The sequence below is a fragment of the Maylandia zebra genome, linkage group LG13 (assembly GCF_041146795.1).
Source record: "Maylandia zebra isolate NMK-2024a linkage group LG13, Mzebra_GT3a, whole genome shotgun sequence".
NCBI classification, from domain to species: Eukaryota; Metazoa; Chordata; class Actinopteri; order Cichliformes; family Cichlidae; genus Maylandia; species Maylandia zebra.
In genome coordinates this window covers 19,548,367-19,572,467 of record NC_135179.1, presented here as the reverse complement: position 1 = coordinate 19,572,467, position 24,101 = coordinate 19,548,367, and the positions used below count along the sequence as shown (strand labels likewise).

At 41.0% G+C, this 24,101-nt stretch overlaps 1 protein-coding gene and 1 non-coding gene across 4 annotated transcripts in view; one reads left to right on the top strand and one right to left on the bottom strand.

Annotated features, from left to right (window-relative positions):
* Positions 1 to 2,859: 2,859 nt before the first annotated feature.
* Positions 2,860 to 24,101, bottom strand: part of rassf4a (Ras association domain family member 4a) — a 28,285-nt gene continuing 7,043 nt past the window's right edge. For all 3 annotated transcript variants that reach the window (XM_014409137.2, XM_076891710.1, XM_076891711.1), the window contains 8 exons: positions 11,163 to 11,269; positions 10,423 to 10,493; positions 8,151 to 8,320; positions 6,024 to 6,125; positions 5,653 to 5,704; positions 5,325 to 5,446; positions 3,971 to 4,068; positions 2,860 to 3,308 (listed from right to left, as the gene is read on the bottom strand). In XM_014409137.2, coding sequence (XP_014264623.1) covers positions 3,239 to 3,308; positions 3,971 to 4,068; positions 5,325 to 5,446; positions 5,653 to 5,704; positions 6,024 to 6,125; positions 8,151 to 8,320; positions 10,423 to 10,493; positions 11,163 to 11,269 — 792 coding nt within the window. In that variant the 3' untranslated portion in view covers positions 2,860 to 3,238. The remainder of the gene's footprint in view (positions 3,309 to 3,970; positions 4,069 to 5,324; positions 5,447 to 5,652; positions 5,705 to 6,023; positions 6,126 to 8,150; positions 8,321 to 10,422; positions 10,494 to 11,162; positions 11,270 to 24,101) is intronic.
* On the top strand, positions 12,864 to 14,067 carry LOC101481949 (uncharacterized). The gene is made up of 2 exons (XR_013101381.1): positions 12,864 to 13,018; positions 13,423 to 14,067. It is a non-coding gene; the product is annotated as an uncharacterized LOC101481949 (transcript).

Below are 24,101 nucleotides of genomic sequence, written 5' to 3'. Positions count from 1 at the left end.
ACGTGCAGTTGGAAGACTGCGCTGCAGCATGTTTGCGGTACCTGTCCGTAGGAAAACGCAATACACAAAATGAAACAATTAACGGACCATAAACACATCATCAGGAAGTATCATTTCACTTTGTACTAACTTGTTTATATAAGCAGTGACCACAGACACTTGACATGATTTCTCTGACATCAAACTGGGGAAAGGACCATAAAAGGCAAGAAAAATGAGAAATATAGTTTTGAAATGATTTACAGACACATCTGCCCCAACAGCAATTTGGTGATTTTTTTAAAACTTTTAAAGCCCTTTTAAAGCCCTGTTTGTTAAATGCTAATGTTTTTCTAAGAGCATCTCCCAACCAAGCTGCAACTAATGCAAAATGAAACCAGTGCTGAAGTGCCAAAAGTCCCAGTTTCTCCAGTGGCCCCTTGATAGATTTAGCTACCAGTTCCTAATTTGAAAAGTTGGAAGTGCCTTAAAACTCCATTCTTTTAACTGGCCAGCAGGCTGCTGTTGGGATGGACTCTAAGCAAAAATTCACAGGGGACCCCTTCAACCGTTCATCACCATTATTTTTATAAATAATCTCACACCCCTAACAGTACCAACAGTCCTATAAAATCCAGGTGTTTATTACGCCAGAAATGCCAGTGACCACATTTGTTTGTTCCTCTTCTTCTTTTTTTTTTTGCACTCCTAGAAAAATAATTCATAATTTTCCTGGCATGATTCTGTCCCCTTTGAGTCGGATCGAACCCCCTTAGAGAGGTTAGGTCTCGCTAACTGTCACTGCCAACTTTGCACATTGTAAGATAAGATAAGGTAAACTTTTATTATTCTCACACGTGGGAAATTTTTTACTGAAGTAACTGATGTACTTTAGAATTTTCAGCCCCCCACTTGACCTGTGATCTCAGTAAACTTTTTTCAGATTATTTGTATTATACTAAATGGAATAACAGCTCATTTTGTAAATTATGGCTCTGATTAGAGCTCACTAAGCCTGTTTACATTGCCTATCGACTTGCCAATCAAATTGTGAGCCAGTGAGTGTGTAGTGTGCCACAGTTTCCCAGTTAATTTAATCCATAGACAAGATGAAAGATGGTATCATTGGTCTGGGTCTTGCAGTTTTGTCATTTCTGCACCAGTGTAATTTTTCCACACAGATGGTTCTGTTTAGGTTGTGCCTACAGAAATAGTTTTTGTGCATCAGTATTTCAATGGCCACTAGAGGGTGCTATTACAGTCTCGGTCGTTGTGTCCTTGGGCAAGACACTTCACCCGTTGCCTACTGGTGGTGGTCAGAGGGCCCGGTGGCGCCAGTGTCCGGCAGCCTCGCCTCTGTCAGTGCGCCCCAGGGTGGCTGTGGCTACAATGTAGCTTGCCATCACCAGTGTGTGAATGGGTGGATGACTGGATATGTAAAGCGCTTTGGGGTCCTTAGGGACTAGTAAAGCGCTATATAAATACAGGCCATTTACCATTTACCATTAAAAAAAAAATGCTTTAACAAATGGCCTGTTTGTGTTATTTACACACACATGAAAACAGCGAATTACAATAAGTCTTTCTAAATGGCATTTTAATTTATGTGCAGTACAGCACAATTAACATTGTATTTAATACTGATTTTCTCCCTTTAATTTTAGGATGATATTAAAATATGATAAAACGTTTTGTTTTTGGGTTCAGAGATGAGATTGTAAGTAAATTTACAACAACAGGAACACCAATTGATAAAACAGTCAAGGTCCACACAGTAGCTCTTTGGTGAATGCAAATCATTACAATTGTTTTATTTTTGGTTTACTGCTAATCAGTTGCCAGTCTCTCAGACCTATCAGCTAGGGTGCAAAGGCCAGGTTTTCACAGCTTCCTATGAAGCAGTTTTATTTGGATCACGGATGTGGTTCAAGACCTCCTGTTTTGTGAATCAGTCATTGTTTATAGATGCAAACGATATATCTTTAAAAGCTTAACCATCTTCAGACAATAGCTGATGTTTTTGAAATTACTTTTCAGAATTGTTATCCCCCCCAAATGGAACATTTACATGCATGCAACAAGTTCAGTTGCAATGATCAATAAAACTTGCTTTTATTGAACACAATCAGAAACCAGAAATTTTCAGCTATGTAAATCCAATGTCTGCTTATAGTTTCTACTAACTTCCATGCATAGATATTTAGTTTAATATATAGCAATCTAACAGAATATCTTATCCATTTGCAGGAAAGGCAGACTCTGATGCTTATCAGGAATTTTGCACGAGCATATGTTTTTCATACTGAAAATTAAACCAGTATTCAAAGGCTCAAAAGAAATTACTTCAGCAAACATGACTATACTTGGAGTTTTTCCATTTCTGCAGGGTTTTAGAAGTTCATAAGATACAGCTTTCCTTAGCTGGACACAGTTAACCTTTAGCAATATTCCCTTAAGTAGTGGATAAATGTGACCAATCTTCCTCTTGCCCAATTTTTCAAACTAAATTTGCTTTAGTAAGACCATGAGCTCTGTGAATATATGCGAGATTAATGGTTGGGAGTAGGGAGCATTATTGAATTACTGTTATGATCTGATAAAACAATAATAGTGAGTGATTGTAGGTCAGTGTTTAAAGTCAAGGTTGAGCCACAAAATATTACAAAAGTCTTGCCGTTTGTAAATCTGTGGGAAAAAGGAACAGCCATACTCTCTCAGGATACCTCTATTGTGTAATGCTGAAAGGGTCAGGGTACACACACACACACACACACACACACACACACACACACACACACACACGGGAAGTAGCTGGCAAAGAGGGCTGCTTAGAAGAACAATGCTAATGTGTGTTCAGTCTGTGGAAATAATAAATATGGCTGTGTGTGTAAGCCCAAGCTTAGTTTCTTTATTATAAGACATCAAGCAGTATTTTTGAAGGACAACACTAAAGCTGATTTATTAGATAAAAAGGTCCAAGTCAGAGAAAACATTACCAAAACACTTCAGTATAAATATCCATATGTGCAGTAAAGATTTTCATACAAAATGTGAATATATTAATAGAAGATATCAAAACAGTGATGCACTTAGTTGTAAAAATATTGACAGAATAGATGATACAAAGTGGTGACTCACTTTTTCTCCTTTACCTCTACATTCACTAAAGTATCTGGAACTATTCCCATACTAAAACAACAATCATTAGTGTTGCACCCGCCCATTCCCCTTACACATCAGCACGCGCTTATAGAAACAATCATGCTCTGTCATCAGTGTGAGCTCTGTCTTCAAGCTGATGCAGTATCATAGATTTCAGGGCACTGTACCTGCAGAGGTGGGGAAAAGAAACACTCGAATAAAGGCTTTGTGTTGCATGTTCACACTTAAACCCAAATACATATTTATTTATTACTGAAGAGTGGTATTATTTTAATGAAAAGACTGAACAAAGAATGTGTTATGAATGACTTGTTCGTCAGACTGTCAGTGGAGCTTAGCTACTTAGAACACAAATCCTAAAAAAGAATACAGGTTGAGACAATTTGATGCAAGTTAACTGTAACCATGAAAGGCACAGTTGCGATTCCATCACTGACTTGTAGTAATTCATGGAAACGTTATCCCAACCTTAAACCTGATCTTAACATTGCAATGTAATATTTTTCTTATGATGATGTGCCTTTTGTCTCCAGAAGAGAAGCAAGTCTGAGAGTCTGTTTACCACAGAACTGTGTAAACAGACTCATAAGGCCACATGAGTCATAAAAGTACATACAATGTCAGGCTTAGTAGGCTGAAATCTCAGTCATATGAGGTGAAAGATTATATAAGCTTGCAAACAATAAGCCGTGACACTGTCCTTAACTGAAGAGTGACTGCCTTGTTTTGATTCAGTAATACTGACAGGAAACATGCATATTGGCTCCACATCATGAAATAAATCAGTCGAGATTTACAACATTTATGAGAGGAGAGACTCTTGACTTACTTTTTGGTCAGTTTGATTATTTCACGTTCCTCTTCCTCTTTCAGTTTTTCTACAAAGCTGTCTAAAACGGGAATCTCAAACTTTATGTACTGGGCAACCTGGAAAAAGATAAATTCAAACGTATCATTTTGAGGGAGAACTATCCACAAATAAATGTTACACAAAACAAGGCTTTTTTCCTTTCCCCTGGTTTAGCACTAAGATGGCAGAAAGCACTCATTACTGTTATTTATTGTATTCTTGTGCTTTTCAGTGCAACTGATATATTGTTTGCTTTTATGGAAAGGTCTGCATTTTGTGTGAGAGTGAATATTGCGACTGGAATCTGCTGCAATTGTGGCCCATATACATAGCCAAATAGATGAATACCTGTAACTTGTGCACTTTGTGTTCACACCTGCAGGAGTAATTGGGGTGTCTGCATCCCATTCTTTTTTATTCTTTCTTAACTTCATTGAGATGTATAGATATAGTATACATAATATAGATGTATAGATATTTGTTTACCCATTATTTGGGACTCTAATCCTAATTTATACTCTGTTTAAAAAAAAAAAATTAATAAATATGACATTTACTGTTCATTATTAAATTGTTGTTTTGCCTGCAGGGAGCTATTTTAAATTTTCCCAGACATAGCATAACATACACTTTTTTGCAGAAAGTGATAATCAAACTGCTAAACCAAATGCACACTCTTAGCACATAACACAAACAAAATAAAATATACTTTAAACTACAAATACTTAAATCAACAAATATTTATTCCAAGAAAAAAAAGCCCTCAACTTTATTTGAAATAATCAACTGAACACGTATTGAACAGTTTTTCAGTTGTCTTAATACAAATTGTCAAAAGTCACTTCTGTGTTTTACCCAGAGAAAATTGGGAATAAATATTACTTTGGCATTTTGTTTAAAACTCTAATCTTTTAAAAACTATAAGATGACACGACAATAATAAAAGGACATGTCAATGAACAATGAACCGAAATCAGACAAGTGAGATTTGGCTTTAAGTTATTATTTTAAATAAAGGTAAAACTTTTGTTTACTTGTGGAAAAATAGTGTTGCCTTTCTTAATTTAGAGTGATTCAAATGATAGACTATTTGGGGAATGTACCGAGCAGCAACCTTATTTATATTACAGTGTTGTCACAGATTTAGTCATGTTAGCCATTGTTACATCAGTCCCTAAACAGGAAATCTTTTCTCAGCTTGCTAATTATAACCCAACTGTCTATCATTGAGCCATTGTTTTGTTGTGCGTCTACAGAAAAAAGAGAAAAGAAAAAAAAAAGAAGTCATGTGCACAAGATAAAAGAAGAGTAGTGGCACTAAGCCCATCCTCACATCATATGTGACTTCCTCTCCCAGGTCTGCCTCTGTGATAAAGATCTTGGAAATTTTCTCACAGGGTCCATAAAGCACACGTGTCACCAGTGGGTATTCACCAACCCTCAGTCGTGTCCTTTCTGCAAGGTCATAAGCAAAGTCACACACACACACACACACACACACACACACACACACACACACACACACACACACACACACACACACACACACACACACACACACACACACACACACACACACACAAAATAAAAAAAAACATAAACAAATTAATTAAAAAAAAACAAACAAAAAACAACAACACAGATTGAAAGGTCTCACTTACCACCCGACTCATGCACCATGTAAAGAACAAACTCCTCAGCTTTATTCTCCACCTTAGAAGACAGAAGTATTAAGGCAGGCATAGAAAGCTTTTAGTTCAAAAACAATGTTGCTGTTATGCCAGCAGGTTAGAAGGACTGGTTTCCTTGAGTATGCTGCCTATGAAACTGTAGCTGTCTCCAGGCTAGCACTGTGCGTTTGTCAGTGGCAAGATCCAGTTTACCACTGATTTACCGAAATGATCACCCATGATAATAACGGCTTACTTCACTCACATTTTCAAGTATATAAAATTTATCAAATGAATACATTAATAAGGTAAATACTTGATTTTAATCAACTTGAAGTGAGACCAGTATCTTTATTGCTCACCCTAAACTTGTGTAGCAGCAGGTTCAGGACTTGGCCAGTTGTCATGGTGCTGTTTACTCTTACGTTAGTGACTGAACCATAGGCTGGAGTAAAAACAGATGTCTGGAACACAATAATGGAAAAATTCACAACAGAAAATGCCCATGTAGAATACAGAGTACTAGTAGAGGCGCTTTGCTTCATCAACACTTCAGTATGGATTCCTAGGCTTGAGTGCCCTGGACATTTTCCACAGGAAGTCTAAAACAGAAAGGAAATCTCTCACTATGTACCTGGACTCTGTTCAAAAACAACATGCACTTACAGTGGGGCAAAAAAGTATTTAGTCAGCCACCGATTGTGCAAGTTCCCCCACTTAAAATGATGACAGAGGTCAGTAATTTGCACCAGAGGTACACTTCAACTGTGAGAGACAGAATGTGAAAAAAAAAAATCCATGAATCCACATGGTAGGATTTGTAAAGAATTTATTCGTAAATTAGGGTGGAAAATAAGTATTTGGTCACCTCAAACAAGGAAAATCTCTGGCTCTCACAGACCTGTAACGTCTTCTGTAAGAAGCTTTTCTGTCCCCCACTCGTTACCTGTATGAATGGCACCTGTTTGAACTCATCATCTGTATAAAAGACACCTGTCCACAGCCTCAAACAGTCAGACTCCAAACTCCGCCATGGCCAAGACCAAAGAGCTTTCGAAAGACACCAGGAAAAGTATTGTAGACCTGCACCAGACTGGGAAGAGTGAATCTACAATAGGCAAGCAGCTTGGTGTGAAAAAAATCAACTGTGGGAGCAATCATCAGAAAATGGAAGACATATAAGACCACTGATAATCTCCCTCGATCTGGGGCTCCACGCAAGATCTCATCCCGTGGGGTCAAAATGATCATGAGAACGGTGAGCAAAGATCCCAGAACCACACGGGGGGACCTGGTGAATGACCTGCAGAGAGCTGGGACCAAAGTAACAAAGGTCACCATCAGTAACACACTACAACGGCAGGGAATCAAATCCCGCAGTGCCAGACGTGTTCCGCTGCTGAAGCCAGTGCATGTCCAGGCCCGTCTGAAGTTTGCCAGAGAGCACATGGATGATACAGCAGAGGATTGGGAGAATGTCATGTGGTCAGATGAAACCAAAGTAGAACTTTTTGGTATAAACTCAACTCGTCGTGTTTGGAGGAAGAAGAATACTGAGTTGCATCCCAAGAACACCATACCTACTGTGAAGCATGGGGGTGGAAACATCATGCTATGGGGCTGTTTCTCTGCCAAGGTGACAGGACGACTGATCCGTGTTAAGGACAGAATGAATGGGGCCATGTATCGTGAGATTTTGAGCCAAAACCTCCTTCCATCAGTGAGAACTTTGAAGATGAAACGAGGCTGGGTCTTCCAACACGACAATGATCCAAAACACACCGCCCGGGCAACAAAGGAGTGGCTCCGTAAGAAGCATTTGAAAGTCCTGGAGTGGCCTAGCCAGTCTCCAGACCTCAACCCCATAGAAAATCTGTGGCGGGAGTTGAAAGTCCGTGTTGCTCGGCGACAGCCCCAAAACATCACTGCTCTCGAGAAGATCTGCATGGAGGAATGGGCCAAAATACCAGCTACTGTGTGTGCAAACCTGGTAAAGACCTATAGTAAACGTTTGACCTCTGTTATTGCCAACAAAGGTTATGTTACAAAGTATTGAGTTGTATTTTTGTTATTGACCAAATACTTATTTTCCACCCTGATTTACGAATAAATTCTTTACAAATCCTACCATGTGGATTCATGGATTTTTTTTTCACATTCTGTCTCTCACAGTTGAAGTGTACCTCTGGTGCAAATTATTGACCTCTGTCATCATTTTAGGTGGGGGAACTTGCACAATAGGTGGCTGACTAAATACTTTTTTGCCCCACTGTATTGTATCTGAGAGACTGATGCAGGAACACAGTGTAACCCCTTTTTTTCTCCTCCCTGTGGCACATTAATGAAATGAGATCACAGCTGGCTATTGTAAAACTCAGCAAAAGCACAGGCACACCCACACAGGAAAGCACTGCCCCTCTGCACCTGGAGATGTGTCAACAACCAGAAACATTAACGGGTGTACTGTTATGCGTGTTCTGTTTATGTACCTTATGGTTGTAGAAGTGGCCGTTGATTGAGAACCTGTGTGTGCGCAAGCGCTGCAGGTCTCTGGCAGTGTGAGTCTTTGACCTCCTCTGAACACGCATGAAGGAAGCATCACTCCTGGTCCTGAGTAGCTGAGGAGAGTCATCCTCATCCTGACCACCCACGTCACCACCTCATTGAGGGAGACACATAAAGAAAAAACACACCTGTTTTAACACAGGTACATTGATTCAACTGCAAATACCTAATCACCAAATAAGGTAGGAGCAGCTCCTGATTAGGCATAGAGAAATAGTCCAGAGAGCCTTATTAAGTTCAAAACCAACCACAACATTTAAGTGACTTTGAACGTGACACGGTTGTTGGTGCCCGAGAAGACGGTCTGCGTATTGCAGAAACTACTGATCTATTGGGATTTCCCCATAGAACCATCTCTAGGGTTTGCAGAGAACACTCCATAAAAGAGAAATATCCAGTAAGCAGCAGGTAAAAATGCCTTGTTTATGTCAGAGGTCAGTGGAGATTCGGCAGACAGCTTTGAACTGAAAGGAAGGGAATAGTAACTCAAATAAGCACTTGTTACAACCAAGGCATGCAGAACATGTTGAATCTCGAAGCAACAGCAGAGGACAACAACAGGTGCCATTCCTGTGAGCTAAGAACGGGAAACTGAGGCTACGGTTTACACAAGCTGACCAAAATTTGACAATAGAAGACTGGAAAAATGTTGCCTGGTCTGATGAGTCAGTGTTTGTTGCAAGATTCAGATAATATAGCGAGAATTTGGTGTAAATGACATTAAAGTACGAATCAATCCTGCCCTGTATTAACCCCTCAGGCTGCTGGTGGTGGATTGTCAGGGTGGATATTTCTTTGGTGCGCTTTGGGCCCCTTAGTGGCAACTGAGCAGGTGACATTTAAACCTGAGTTTTGTTGATAATCATGTCTGTCCTTTTATGGCAACAGTGTACCCATCTTGTGATAGTTGCTTCCACCAGGATAACGTACTATGTCACGAAACCTAAATCGTGTCAAACTGGTGTCTTGAACATATCAGTGAGTTCACTGCACTCTCTGCAGTCACCAGATCTCAATCCCATAGAGCACCTTTGGGATGTGGTAGGCAGGAGAGTTGTGGATGTACAGCCAATAAACCTGCAACAACTGTGTGTTGCTATCATGTCAATATGGACCAAAATCTCATAATTGTCTCTAGCACCCTTCTGGATAAAGAATTAAAGCCGTTCTGAAGGCAAAAGGGGGTCTAATCCAGTAATGGTTATACTGGCTTAGACCTCCTTTTGGGATAATAAAGTGGACAGTGAGTGTAGATTCAATAGCCTGTGCTTCATACTGACATTAAATGTAACATTAAAATATGTGAACAATCATTTTGGGGTTAGGGGAGAACATATTTCATACATTTATATCCAATAAAAACTATTCATCTGCTGACACATTCTTTTTACATGAGCAGCAGCAGCAGCCTAGTTTTCACCCTGTGGTATTTTCTTCCCAATTATGAGACAATTATTAGCATCAATAAGTAAAATGATTTCTTGATTTGTTATCAGCACCCTTGTTCAGTTAATTTTTTGAAAGCAATTTATATAGTTCAATAAATACAATAATGTCCAGGATTTTTCCAATAATCAATCATAAATCAAACAGCTATTAATATGGTGTTAAAGTCAGACAAATCTTGCTCCTCAGAGCTAGCTCTGACAAATCAGTGTTACACTACAAGTTAACAAGAGTTTTCCAAATTAGCTTTTGAGACTCTCACCAGTACACTACAACTCTACAATCACAATCTAACAAAACTTATAACAGTAAAAAGTAGATCATATAGTATTAGTTGTGAATATTCATTTTTTCTTCCATATATTTTTTAATTTTGTCATATAATGGGGACCACATCACCACTGTATGACAAAATGTTAAACCACTGATTCAGTGGTGATTCATGCTGCGTTGTTTACCTTTAGTCATAAGGTGCTTCTGTGAGAAAACAGATGCTATCAAAACCGCTTAGTGATGGCTTTGAGGCCTTTCTAACAAGTCTAACTGGTTATTTATAGAGCTGGTGATCTGATTTCAGTGGCATCTCTTGATCGTATGTGCCCAACATGTGAGTCTACCTTACCAAAGTGCTTAATGAAGCACTTGTGGGACCATAATCTCCTTCAGTAGGTGTGTAATCTGAACTAATCCAGCACGTGTGTGTGTGTGTGTGTGTGTGAAAGAGAATAGCCGCACGTGTTTCAAACTCACCTGCTGGTCCGGTTTCTCGGTCAAGCGAGTTATTATTAGACTCTGCTGACACCTGCTTCGCCACGGTAAATCTGCCGTTTTTGTAGAAGACAAACGAAGGGAAAAGTTTTTAAACCTCGAACACCAAGCGTATCATATTTGATACATGAGTTTTTATGTTATCTTTACATTATCAGTGTGATGTTAGCAGTGTGCAGTTAAATTGCACAATACATATTTAAGCCATACGTTGCGCAAAAATGTCAGACGTAGCAATTTTTAAACTGTAGTATGATACAAATACAATAGAAATTACAAGTCAAATCTGCAAATTGATAGTTACTTTTTTAATGTTAGACATTTCCATAAACATTCCAGTTTTAAAAATGAGAATTTTCTCGCACCTAATGTCATAGTTCAGGCTTTTACAAGGTTAATGTATCTTTACAGTTTATGTGAAGTTATTGTATTTACCTTGTTCTGAACTGGTGAGATGTGATTGAAAGCCTTAAGTAAGCAATGGATTTACATTTTTGCAGACGGCTAGATGAGCAGATTAGCATCTTTCAGATAATTATGATGCTACAGTAAAAAGAGGATTAGCTTAGCTTAGCTCAAAAGTAGAATAATTGTTTTAATTATTCTGAGTATTGATGAAACTGCCAATCATTCTCTTCAGAAACATATCATTGGCTTTTGGCTTCAAAGTGCTTAGAAATGGACTGAAATTAGAAGCTGGCATCTTAATTAGGTCGTTATACCTGCTGAAACGAAATCTTTCATTGTCATCATACATCTGAAGTCTTATTGGTCGACATAGACCCCAGTAGATGTTCAGCAGCCCTTCAAGAACAAACTCTCCATCCTCCTGCATACAGACACAAACACACGTATGACAACAAATTATCAGCAGTTATTGTCAGAGGGGATATCCTGCTGGCCTGCAGCCACCATGGTTTAATATCAGGTGTACGTGCTGGGACATTCGCTCACAGCTGCAGGGTGAGCTCTGTCATCTCTCAGAAACTGTGGAAAAAAGGGCGTGTCACACAATCCTTTTTACAAGAATGAATCACGTCTGGGAGGGCCGAAATGGAACAAAGTCTTAATAACTGCTGTGAGTCACGTACACGCAGGGGGCGAGTTTGTTGTTTTTGTTGAGAAAAAAAAGTGAAACTCTAAAATTAGAATAGATTGGAAACTATGCCGTACGTGCTTTGGATGTAGAAAACAAAACTGTTTGCTTTTACAGCTAAATGCAAAACACAAAAGGCAGAACTAAAGCAGAAATCAAGGGCCTTCGGCGTGTTAACGTGAAAAATAAATCCAGAGGTTCAACAACAAGTCAAGGTTTATGTGCTTTGTATTAAAGCTAGATCAATGATAAATCAGATACCACACATCTGTGACTGTGATAACAGCCATCCACCACACTTTTAGGACGTCCGCTTGCCTGAAACAACTTGTTATATCATCACTATAACTAATTCATTACCCAGAAATACAATAAATATCATTTAACAGATTTGCTGAGGGGAAAAGCTGATGAATCAAATTATTATGCAGTTTCAACAGCAAAGTAACACAGATAAGAAATAATTCCTAATTCTCAGAAGCCCAACTGCTCAGCTGACACCAGTAAAACCAACAAGCATCGATTTTTAAAGTATAATTTTTATGTAATAAAAAGTAAAATCATTGGAAAAGGCTGAATATATCTGGAATTCATAAGTCACAGAGAATTTTAAATGTATGCAAGTTTTGACATTTCAATTTACATACATTCCAATAAGATTGAATCATTTCCACTGAAATGTAATAAATTTTAATGGATTCTTCTAATTAAGGAGGTGTTACATGCAAACATGTGGCTTCACTGAGCTCAAACAGATTAATTATTAATTAAACAAGAACAAAACAATTCATATTAGAGGGCAGATATTTTATGTACTTTTTGAGCAGCTTGCATGTGATGCATCCTCGTGTATGCTCTGCTTTCATGCATTTCACTTGTGTGCATGAGACTGATTGTTGAAGTAACCACATGATGAACAATTTTTACAGGCGTCTGAGCCGTTACAGACATAATCCTCATGTTTTGTTTTTTTAAACTTTTAATGAGTTGATTTGCATTGAAAATGTGTGCGTTTGTGTATTTTTTTCTGTTGGTTTTATAACAAGGGATCAGGAGGAGGCATAATGGTTGGAAATGACTGAAAGAATAATTATGCTTGTTTTCATTTTCATAATGATAACAATCATAAATGTTAAAGAGTGGAAAGAAGAGACAGAAAGTGGATTTCTGGAGGCGCTCACGGGGCTTCATTGTTTTGGAAATATAAACATTCAGTGCAGCTGCACCACTGAACCTCGCTGACCCACCACTCCTGAGTTTCCTGAACAGGCATGAACACACCCTCAAGTGCACGCACACAAATTCACACAGATGCGAGTTAGGTCAGCTGAGCTATTTTTGGAGCTAGCGGTTAATCACTCTGCTGCAGCGTGCCTCTATAAAGGCTGGATACACACTCCAGTCCACTCAGACTCAACTGCAAAGACTGGACATCACTTCTATTTCTCTCTGCATGTCAAACCTACAACACAAGTATCAAAGGTGAGAATGATTCCTCTTTTACTTCTTCATTATTAGCTGTTCCTCAGGACTACAAATGAATTATCCCCACAAGTTATTTTTAGAGAAATCCTAGCAGTGTATTCAACATTAACTAAAGAGTTATAAAATTAAGTTAATGATTTGGAAGTAATTATTTTCAGGAAACAATACAGAATAAGGAAAGGGGGAAACATCTTTCAGTTTAGCTCCTGTTTTTTAAATTTAAAAAAATGGTAATGAGTGTAATTAGAGATGTTTACAGATTATGTCAGATGTTTTAGCAGCACAGTTATATGTTGTCAAATATTAGAAATTACAGCTATAATCTGTATTTCTTTTGATTTTTTCTTGAAAAGAACCCCCTTCCCAGAGTCTAATTATTTTATTGTTCCTCTCCGCTGCAGCATGAAACGCAGACAGTTGTTGCTGTCTCTGCCTCACTTGCCAACCATTACCGAGACACTTGAGGACTTGCCTGTCAACCCTTCATCCTCCCAGTCCACCCAGAGCTCCCAGTCTCTAGAGGACTACATGACCAGCATCCAGGCTCTTGCCCGACCTGTTGAGGCCCCAAGCTACGGCCCTGTCAGACTCCAGAGGACCCCCAGGCTGCGGCAGTTCTCAAAGGCTCAGATGAAGCTCTCAGTTTCTGCCTCAGCACCTCGCGGGTCTCCGCGCACATTAAGGACTTCCAGACCTTCCAGTCTGAATCTAAACAGCAGCACAGAGGATTTTTCCCTCAGGATGAGCAGAGAACGTGACTGCAAGGGAAAGGACCCAGTAGACTGGCTGTTTGGACAGATAAGGACTTAAAGAGAGGTTTGTTTGTTGTTGTGGGAAACCCTGGAGGTACTTTGGAGTATCCAAACAAGGAGCCACAGGAGGAAGTGAACTGCTGGTATTTGCTCAGTGATAAAATCTCTATGTGACTCATGAGCAAAACGAAGACTTATTTATTTTCCTGCACTTCTACATGTTTACATAAAGGAATATTTTGTTAAGATGTAAAGGCTATAGTTTGCAATAAAATAGTAAAATAATCAACAGAATCTGAAGTAGCATGTTTTTGTTTCTGAGATTAATCCACAAAGAAGATGACTAAAAAACCCTCTTTTTTGTGTGTCAAGTCACACTCTCTAAAAACAAAAAAACCTCTTTAAACGTCTGAGATCTTTTGATAGACTTTTTTTTGGTTTTCTGTCAAATTAAACCCTACTTATTAAAAAAGGTAGATGATCCTAGTCTACTGACAATAACAACAATTGTTATTTGCATCCATAGTGTGAGAGGTTGTGTCCGCAGGCAAGCAGCACATATTTTAGTCAAACCCTGTTACAGAAAGAATTTTACTCTGTACTTCATCTACACTATATAACAGAGGTAAACATTTTAAAACAACACTTGAATGAGTAAATTCTAAATCTGAAATCATTCTTATAGCAGACCAACTCTCCTGCTAAAATAAACAGACACTCATGTGATCATGTGATCAACAGTCAACCACCCACTGATGACATCTGGAAAGTAATGGAGTGAAAAAAGGGAAGGAGTGACATTTTTCACACTCTATGGACAAATATACACTACTAATCTAAACCAATATTAAAATAGTACATTACATGTTTTTTTTTAAGTATTGATAGCTGATATATAAAAATATGAAAGTCAGCATTCTGCAGGAGCATCTATTTAATGCTGATACTTCTGTCAACTGAATATTCTATTTTATTCAGTGTTATAATAAATATAAATATAGTGAAATATTGTGCAGTATCATACCAAAGCTACAGCTGTAGTTAAAATGACATCCTTTGACCTACTGCAACAAAAGATATAGTAACAACATTTGTAGTAAAATGCTTACATATTAAAACATCACTGGTGATGATCCAAAGAATATAACATGTAATTATATTTAAAGATAAGTAACTATTTTATAGAAGTCCCAAAAGGTTTATTCCATTCACCTGGACGTAGAGTTTTCAGTTGGAAGAACGTTTGGTCCAGATGAACAGAAACAACTTTCTGGGATTTCCTTAACCGGATGTTAGAACATGGATTAAGATATTCTATAGAAAGCATTTTAGTGAGTGTCCCGCCCCCAAGTAAATTCTAATGATAATAATTTTTATGCACGACTTGTAAATGGTCCATTTAAATTTTTTTTTTGACTGTGCTTCAACTTAAGTTCAAACTTCTTCCATCACAGCTACAAATCTACCAGGATGATTCCTCCCCCGTCTCCGTTGACCTCTTTTAGTCTCAGCATGCTAGTGACATCCAGCGGTGAGAAATGGGGCTACAAACCTGGATTCGGCCACTAGAGTGCGCTATATACTCACTGACGGACACCGGAGGTTAATAGAGCAATATTATATACCAACCAACCTACCACTCCTGTGCAACGTTCAGGAGTGGCTGAAGTGAGCCCAGTGTTTACTTAGATCAGGCTGAAACCGTTGCACCATACAACAGTGTGGTAGCCTTTATAGTCTGAAAAATACACCCAAACAGTATCCACCGTTTACGTTTAAGACAAACCCAGATGCTGAAGTGCTCTTTAGCATGTTTTGGAACTTAGCTCTGCAATCTGAGGAGTGAAAGGAGAATTTGACACCTCCGGCAGTCTACACCTGCATTATTACAGATATTGCAGTGATACTCTTTAAAAGTGTACATGTTAGAATTTGTTTTCTTCTCACAGGTCCTGGGGTTGTTTATTCTGGATGGTACTAAACTTCCACCTCAAAGCACCTGACATCTCCTCCTCCAGTATGACTAATACACATCACCTGACTACACCTTTAGAATTTGATCATGAGTGATTCTTAAAAACAACACATATCTCTGCAGCCTCCAACCGCCACTTCACATATGTCTTTCCAAAGACAACCTGAATGATTGTGCAAGTCTGGCTTTGTCTAATTACAGACACATATTTTCTAGCAATTCACAGGAGGAATTTTCTACTTTTATCTTATAATCAAGGAGTGTCAGTACAGTGTAATATTTGTGAGCCGTATCTACAAAATATCTACTGTTCGGTGGATGAAGATGAAGCATGACCCTGTGGTCAGATTGCTCTTGATAACAGTTGACAAAACAAAGAAACTACTTTCGGCTGCTTCCTTATTCACAGGGGGTCATCACAGCGGGTAGTTCGGCGTATTTCAATTTGCAGGGTTTTCTTTTTTTCCCTTTCTGACACAACTCCAAGAGGATTGTGTTTCCTCCTGGAATCAGATAAGGGGTCTTTCACTCCAAGGTGAAACCATGTGGAATTCACTTTCATTTACCAACAAAACCTCCACCAAGACAGTATTTACTTTTAAGGGAACAGTATTGTATTTTGTATATATTAATATCCTTTTCTTTGTTCTTTTTAAACGTAGTTTAGGATGTTTTTAGTGCAATAAAAGTGAGTGCAACATACAGACTTTTGTCATTTGCCCCACTGAAATCCGTTTAAATATACTTGACATAATTTTGAGTATAATTATGCTTTACTTGTTTTTGTTTATGTGGAGCTAATACATGTGTAGCATTCATTTGTTAAGATGTCTTGACTAAAATGTCCTTTAAATGTTCAGTGAGAAGTATCAAGTTAAAAAGGTTTTTGATCACAAGTTTTTTAGTTTTTCAAAAAATTATTCATATTTGGGATTATTGGACATGCATTTAAATTGTTATGTGGTACTGGTTAAACTGGTTTTGATATATCAATATATGCTGTTAATGTAAACAATGACAATAAGCACTATTATCACTTGAAGGAGAGGTCAGAGGTTAAATGTGGCATGATATTATTTATTTCTATACAGCACTTTGTATATGTTGACAATACATACCACACTTTATACAGTTTCTAAGTTCTAAGGCTCTTTGGTAGCACTTCCACCAATAAATCATTAGGCTGACCTTGAAGACCCTGATGGATGTGAGCCCAATTTCAACGGACTGTTAACACAACCCCACTCGCCACCCCTACAAAGTTTTATCAGAATTCATTCAAAGGTTTTCGAGCTACCACGTTTATAGACAGAATGGCACACACACATGCAAACACTACCAAAAGCACAATCTCACTGGTAGAGGCAACTATGTTTATAATCTAAAAAAAGTGCTTGATGATTTATTTATTTTATGACTTATTCCTGCGTTTCCTGTAGTACGACCATCATAAAAGACTGAATTCTTGGCACTGGTCAGTCTTTCTGTACACACCTTGTAAGGTGGAGCGATTAAGAATAGTTGAAGAAATCCTGAAACTCAGACAAGCAGGAAAACAACAAAAGGTAATGTTTTGAATGTGTGTTACACTGTACTTACTCTATGATAACAGAGACAGACTTGACAACAACCATGCAGAAGCACATTAAAGCTTCACCTAGCAGAACTGTTTTAAGGAATGGGAGTTTTCACAGTACAATCTAAACAATGGGACAAACAGTGGGTGCGTGAGAATTGAGCAGATAGTGGTATGAAGAATTCACAGCAAATGGCTGGGCTTCGTGTCCTGCTCCCTGCACACTTGACCCAAGCAGCTTCTTAACCCTAAACCAAGTGGAGTACATCCAGCTGTGAAAACAGGCACTTTTTCTTGTTCTACATGGCCACTATGTTTGTCATTGTCCAGCATTTGAGTGAAAACAGCTTTAGGTAATCAGATTGAGTAGCTTGTTTGCCAGCAAAATTAGCATTTAGGATTCAGTGATGCACCCGAACAAAAGTCCCTGTCAACAGTTCTCATGCAGCTAAACACAGACATAATTCATTTTCATTTATCCTTGCATCAACATTACTGCTGAGCAATATTTCTCCACTAAGAGTGTATTTTCAGTTAAAATAAGACAGCATTTGAACTTTACCACTACAATAAAGCTGATATTTAATTATCAAGAAAGCAAATACATTGTTCTTGACAAAAATAAGTAATATGAATCTAGTAAGAGTTGGTGATGTGTGACCTGTAAAGTTAGCTTATGTGTATGAGTCATTGTCACTGTGAATGCGTCATCGTCTTGTTATGCCCGTGACACAAATTCTCTCTGTGTCTGCTGCTGCTGGTGTTGTTAACTGGAATATTGAGTAATAACCAAAGGCAAATTAACATATGTCTGTAGCCACTATGACATCATCAATGGGTTTGGGGCTCCACTCTCTGATGTGTTGAATTTTTGGATGCTGCCATGTTGGTTTCTTGGAACTAGAAGTGACCACATGCGAACAAGAGGGTGGAGTTCTAAGTTACCAGCTAACACTAATAAACCTGGGTAGAAAGCTGCATTTGTAAACTGTATGGATGCAATGCACAGACACATTTACCTATAATTAATGCATGGTAAAAAGCACCTTTATCATAAGTAAAAGACTAATAAAATACTGGAATTTCCCTCACTGAAACTGAAGCACAGATTTCTGTAGTCTGTACAACACAACAGGCCATATTATTAGTTAAACAAGTCAATTAAAAAAAAATCTCCAAATACGCACCAACAGCACACACAAACTGAAGAGGCCCAGTTTAATCACTTAAAGTAGTGGAAGTGAGGCACTGCTGACGTTATGAACGGGCCTCAGGGGTCCACACCCACCCAATAAAGTCACTGTGCCCCGTCAGCTGAATTCTACTGCTATACTTTAACTATAAGTTACACTAATTCATACAATATGGTAATGAAAAGGTTAAAACACCCATATCACAGTGAAGTTATTGCAGTACCAGCTCACTTTAATGATTTGGTTCACAGTAGTTTAGTGCTTCTGGAGCAGTCATAAGCAGCATGACAAAGGAGGATACTGATAATGTGGGCTTATGTATGTCAGACTTTGAAACAAATTGTACAAGCAGACAAATGACCTCTTTTTAGCTTCAACGATACATGAGCGGTACTTTCCAGAGCATGACCCCACCAGAAAATTTCAAAACAAATGAAAATGTGTTGAGGATATTGTGTGCTCTCGGTTGAAAGGTCTTGCTTTGCTTTGCCTCTGTAAATAGAGCCTTCAGCTTTCAGATCCTCTTCTGGGGAACCAGCACCCAATTTGGACTTGAGAGACAGACACCCTTGCTAATTTTAAGATCCAGCTTGAAATTGTACTTTTTGATAAAGCTTATAGTTAGGCCTGGATTACGGGACCCTGAATCTTTTCTTTGTTATGCCGCAACAGGTTCATACTGTTGGGGATTTCCCATGATGCACTGAGTGTTTCTTTTTCAGTGTGTGTGTTTATACACCACTCTGAATTTTTATCATTAGTAATTATTAATCTCTGGCTCTCTTCCACAGCATGTCTTTGTCCTGTTTCCCTCCCCTCGGCCCCACTGGGTCGAGGCAGATAGCCGCCACTTCCTGAGCCCGATTTTGCTGGGGGGCTTCTTCCGGTAAAGAAAAGGAATTTTTCCTTCCCACCGCCACCCAACTGCTTGCTCATAGAAGGTCATTTGACTGTTGTGGTTTCTCTGTCTTTACCTTACAATGTAAAGCACCTAGCGCAACTGTTGATGTGATTTGGCACTATACAAATAAACCTGAATTGAACTGAAATATGTTTGTTTGTTTTCTGGGGGGAGAATAGCAACGCAGCGTGAGCTGAAGGCCCCCCAGTCAAAGTTACCTGTTCATACGTTCTGCTGACTGTGATGGTGACGCCTAGTAGACATCTGTTAATTAAACTCAGAAAGGCTCTATATCCACTATCCCTAAGACTTCAGTATACAGATAGCTGTGTAAGAGTCATTCACCCACTCAAAGTGGTTCTGAGTGGGGAAACTTCATGGAGGCCAAAACCAGCCTCATGTGGCACTTCCACATTGGCTTCATTTCTGGAGGTTGCCCCTCGGTAATAATACAGAAATCACACACATAGCCCACACTCCAACTCCGACTGGTGTCCCACAAGGTTGCGTCCTCAGCCCCATCCTCTACACCCTGTACACCCACGGCTGTGTGGGTGACTCCAACAAAGACATCATTTTGAAGTTCGCGGACGACACTGTAGTGATCGGTGGCATCACTGGAGGGGACGAAGCGGCTTATAGGAGAGAAGTAGCCGGTCTGGTGCCATGGTGTGAGGACAACAACCTCACCCTCAACACTGACAAGGCAAAGGAGATGATAGTGGACACGAGGAAGAAGAGGAGGCCTCACCCACCGCTGTCTATCTGGGGCCTTGAAATGGAGAGGGTGAGCAGCTTTAGGTACCTGGGCGTCTACATCTCTGAGGACCTCACCTGGACACTGAACACCACACAGCTGGTCAAGAAGGCTCAGCAGAGGCTGTACTTCCTGAGGACGCTGAGGAAATTTGGTATGTCGGCCAAGATCCTCAGCAGGTTCTACAGCTGCATTGTGGAGAGCACCCTGACTAGCTGCATCACTGCATGGTACGGCAGCACTACTGCTATGGACCGCAAACGCCTGCAGAGAGTGATAACAACTGCGGAGAAGATCATCAGAACTCCGCTGCCCTCTCTGCAGAGCATCTACCGTCGCAGAGTCCAGAAGAGAGCTGCCTCCATTCTCAAAGACCCCACACACCCCCAACACAGACTGTTCACACTTCTGCCCTCGAGACGAAGGTTTAGGAGTGCGAAATCCAGAACATCCAGACTCACTAACTCCTTCTTGATGGCAGTGGGGACTCTTGAACAGCTGACCCATTTTGAACAGTAATTTTATTTATTTATTTATTTTTATAAACACCCAGCACGCCCCTGCGGGCGGTTTATCCTTCAAGCTCGGGTCCTCTACCAGAGGCCTGGGAGCTTGAGGGTCCTGCGCAGTATCTTAGCTGTTCCCAGGACTGCGCTCTTCTGGACAGAGATCTCCGATGTTATTCCCGGGATCTGCTGGAGCCACTCGCCTAGCTTGGGAGTCACCGCACCTAGTGCTCCGATTACCACGGGGACCACCGTTACCTTCACCCTCCACATCCTCTCGAGCTCTTCTCTGAGCCCTTGGTATTTCTCCAGCTTCTCGTGTTCCTTCTTCCTGATATTGCTGTCATTCGGAACCGCTACATCGATCACTACGGCCGTCTTCTTCTGTTTGTCTACCACCACTATGTCCGGTTGGTTAGCCACCACCATTTTGTCCGTCTGTATCTGGAAGTCCCACAGGATCTTAGCTCGGTCATTCTCCACCACCCTTGGGGGCATCTCCCATTTTGACCTCGGGACTTCCAGGTTATACTCGGCACAGATGTTCCTGTACACTATGCTGGCCACTTGGTTATGGCGTTCCATGTATGCCTTGCCTGCTAGCATCTTGCACCCTGCTGTTATGTGCTGGATTGTCTCTGGGGCATCTTTACACAGCCTGCACCTGGGGTCTTGCCTGGTGTGATAGACCCCAGCCTCTATGGATCTTGTGCTCAGAGCTTGTTCTTGTGCTGCCATGATTAGTGCCTCTGTGCCGTCTTTCAGCCCAGCTTTGTCCAGCCACTGGTAGGATTTCTGGATATCAGCCACCTCCTCTATCTGCCGGTGGTACATACCGTGCAGGGGCCTGTCCTTCCATGATGGTTCCTCGTCTCCCTCCTCTTTCTTGGGTTTCTGCTGCCTGAGGTATTCACTGAGCACTCGGTCAGTTGGGGCCATCTTCCCAATGTATTCTTGGATGTTCGTTGTCTCATCCTGGACTGTGGTGCTGACACTCACCAGTCCCCGGCCCCCTTCCTTCCGCTTAGCGTACAGCCTCAGGGTGCTGGACTTGGGGTGAAACCCTCCATGCATGGTAAGGAGCTTTCTTGTCTTTATGTCAGTGGCTTCTATCTCCTCCTTTGGCCAGCCTATTACCCCAGCAGGGTACCTGATCACGGGTAGGGCGTACGTGTTGATGGCCCGGATCTTGTTCTTACCATTCAGCTGACTCCTCAGGACTTGCCTGACCCTCTGCAGGTACTTGGTGGTTGCAGCTTTTCTAGCGGCCTCTTCATGGTTCCCATTCGCCTGCGGGATCCCCAAGTACTTGTAACTGTCCTCTATGTCTGCAATGTTGCCTTCTGGTAGTTCAATCCCCTCAGTTCTGACTACCTTCCCTCTCTTTGTTACCATCCGGCTACACTTCTCCAGTCCGAACGACATTCCAATGTCATTGCTGTATAGCCTGGTAGTGTGGATCAGTGAATCGATGTCTCGTTCACTCTTGGCATACAGCTTGATGTCATCCATGTACAGGAGGTGGCTGACAACTGCTCCGCTCCGTAGTCGGTATCCGTAGCCAGTCTTGTTAATGATCTCACTGAGGGGGTTCAGGCCTATGCAGAACAGCAGTGGGGACAGAGCATCTCCTTGGTAGATCCCGCACTTGATGGTGACTTGTGCTATGGGCTTGGAGTTGGCCTCTAGTGTTGTACGCCACATCCCCATTGAGTTCCTGATGAAGGCTCTTAGGGTCCCATTGATCTTGTACAATTCTAGGCATTCCAGTATCCAGCTGTGGGGCATTGAGTCATAGGCCTTCTTGTAATCAATCCAGGCAGTGCACAGGTTGGTCAGTCTGGTCTTGCAGTCTCGGCTGATTGTTCTGTCTACCAGTAGCTGGTGTTTTGCGCCTCTGGTATTCTTGCCAATTCCTTTCTGTGTCCCGCTCATGTATTGACCCATGTGCCTGTTCATCTTAGCCGATATGATGCCTGACAGGAGCTTCCATGTAGTACTGAGGCAGGTTATTGGTCGGTAGTTGGAGGGGACCGGTCCCTTCTTGGGGTCCTTGGGGATCAGGACCGTCCGGCCTTCAGTTAGCCATTCCGGGTGTCTCTCGTTAACTAGCAGCTGGTTCATTTGTGCTGCCAGACGCTCGTGGAGTGCAGTCAGCTTCTTCAGCCAGTAGGCGTGAACCATGTTGGGCCCTGGTGCTGTCCAACTCTTCATACTGGAGACCCTTTCTTGGATATCTGCCACTGTGATGGTTACTGGACCCTGTTCAGGGAGGTCGCTGTGGTCTGCCCTCAGATCCTCTAGCCACTGAGCATTGCCGTTATGGGTTGCATCCATATGCTCTTCCAGTATTGCTCCGTCTCCAGCCTTGGTGGTGCTGTTCTCTTATTGTTCCCTTGCCACTGAGAGTACACCTTTGCTGGTTCTGTGGAGAACAGCTGGTTTATTCTCCTGCCTTCTATCTCTCTGGTGTACCTCCTCAAGCGGCTGGCCAAGGCTGTGAGTCTTTGCTTGGCAGTTTCCAAGGCCTGCTTGCTGTATTTCTTAGGCACCTTATTTGTCGCACCTTTCTGCAACTCCGTTAGTTGGCTAACCTCCCTCCGTGCTACTTTGATCTTGCCCTCTAGCCTCCTTCTCCATGGAGGGTACTGCCCCTTGTCGCTGTTCAACTTGTAGCCAAGCATCTCACTGATCACTGCTGCCGTATTGTAGATCAGCTTGTTAGTGTCGGTAATCGTGGTTGTAGGTATTGCCCGTAGTGCTGCATTAACATCATCTAGCAGACCTTCTGAGGGTACTTCACGTAATCTTGGTAACCGGCTACGGGGGATCCAGGTTTCAAGCTTGGCCATGATCCTATTTTTCAGGTCAGTTCCTCTCGCACTCAACGATCCTTCTCCTATCGCACTTGGGGCTATGTACCCAATCTCGGGTGGGGGTGATGATATCGCCCCCCTGACCTGGCGTCCTGACTCCTCCTTGCCGTAGCATTTGTGTTGTACCTCGTCAATCTCTAGCTGTGAGAGCAGTCCCTTCTTTCGAATGTTGGAACACTGAGCTACTAGTTGTTTCGCCGTCATTGTGGATGTTGGGTATCGAAGAATCCATAGGTCCCTCATCCTATTCATGTAGCCCCTTCCGCCGGGGTTACTTGCGTAGTAGCATTCCAACAACGCCCTGTTTTCGTCTCTTGCCCACCGATGCCTTCTTGAATCTTGAATCCCATGTGGTGGACTTCAGTAGGGTATTCCCCCCCCCAGATAAATCCATATTCAGCTTAGATAAACAGAAATTTTAATTTCATTTTTCATGTTCAGCAGAGTTGGGGAAAGAAAAAAAAAAAAATCAGCTCTGACATACTGTTACAAACTTACAGTGGTTCATTCCACCACTGTAACATGTACGAAGTCATTCTTTATG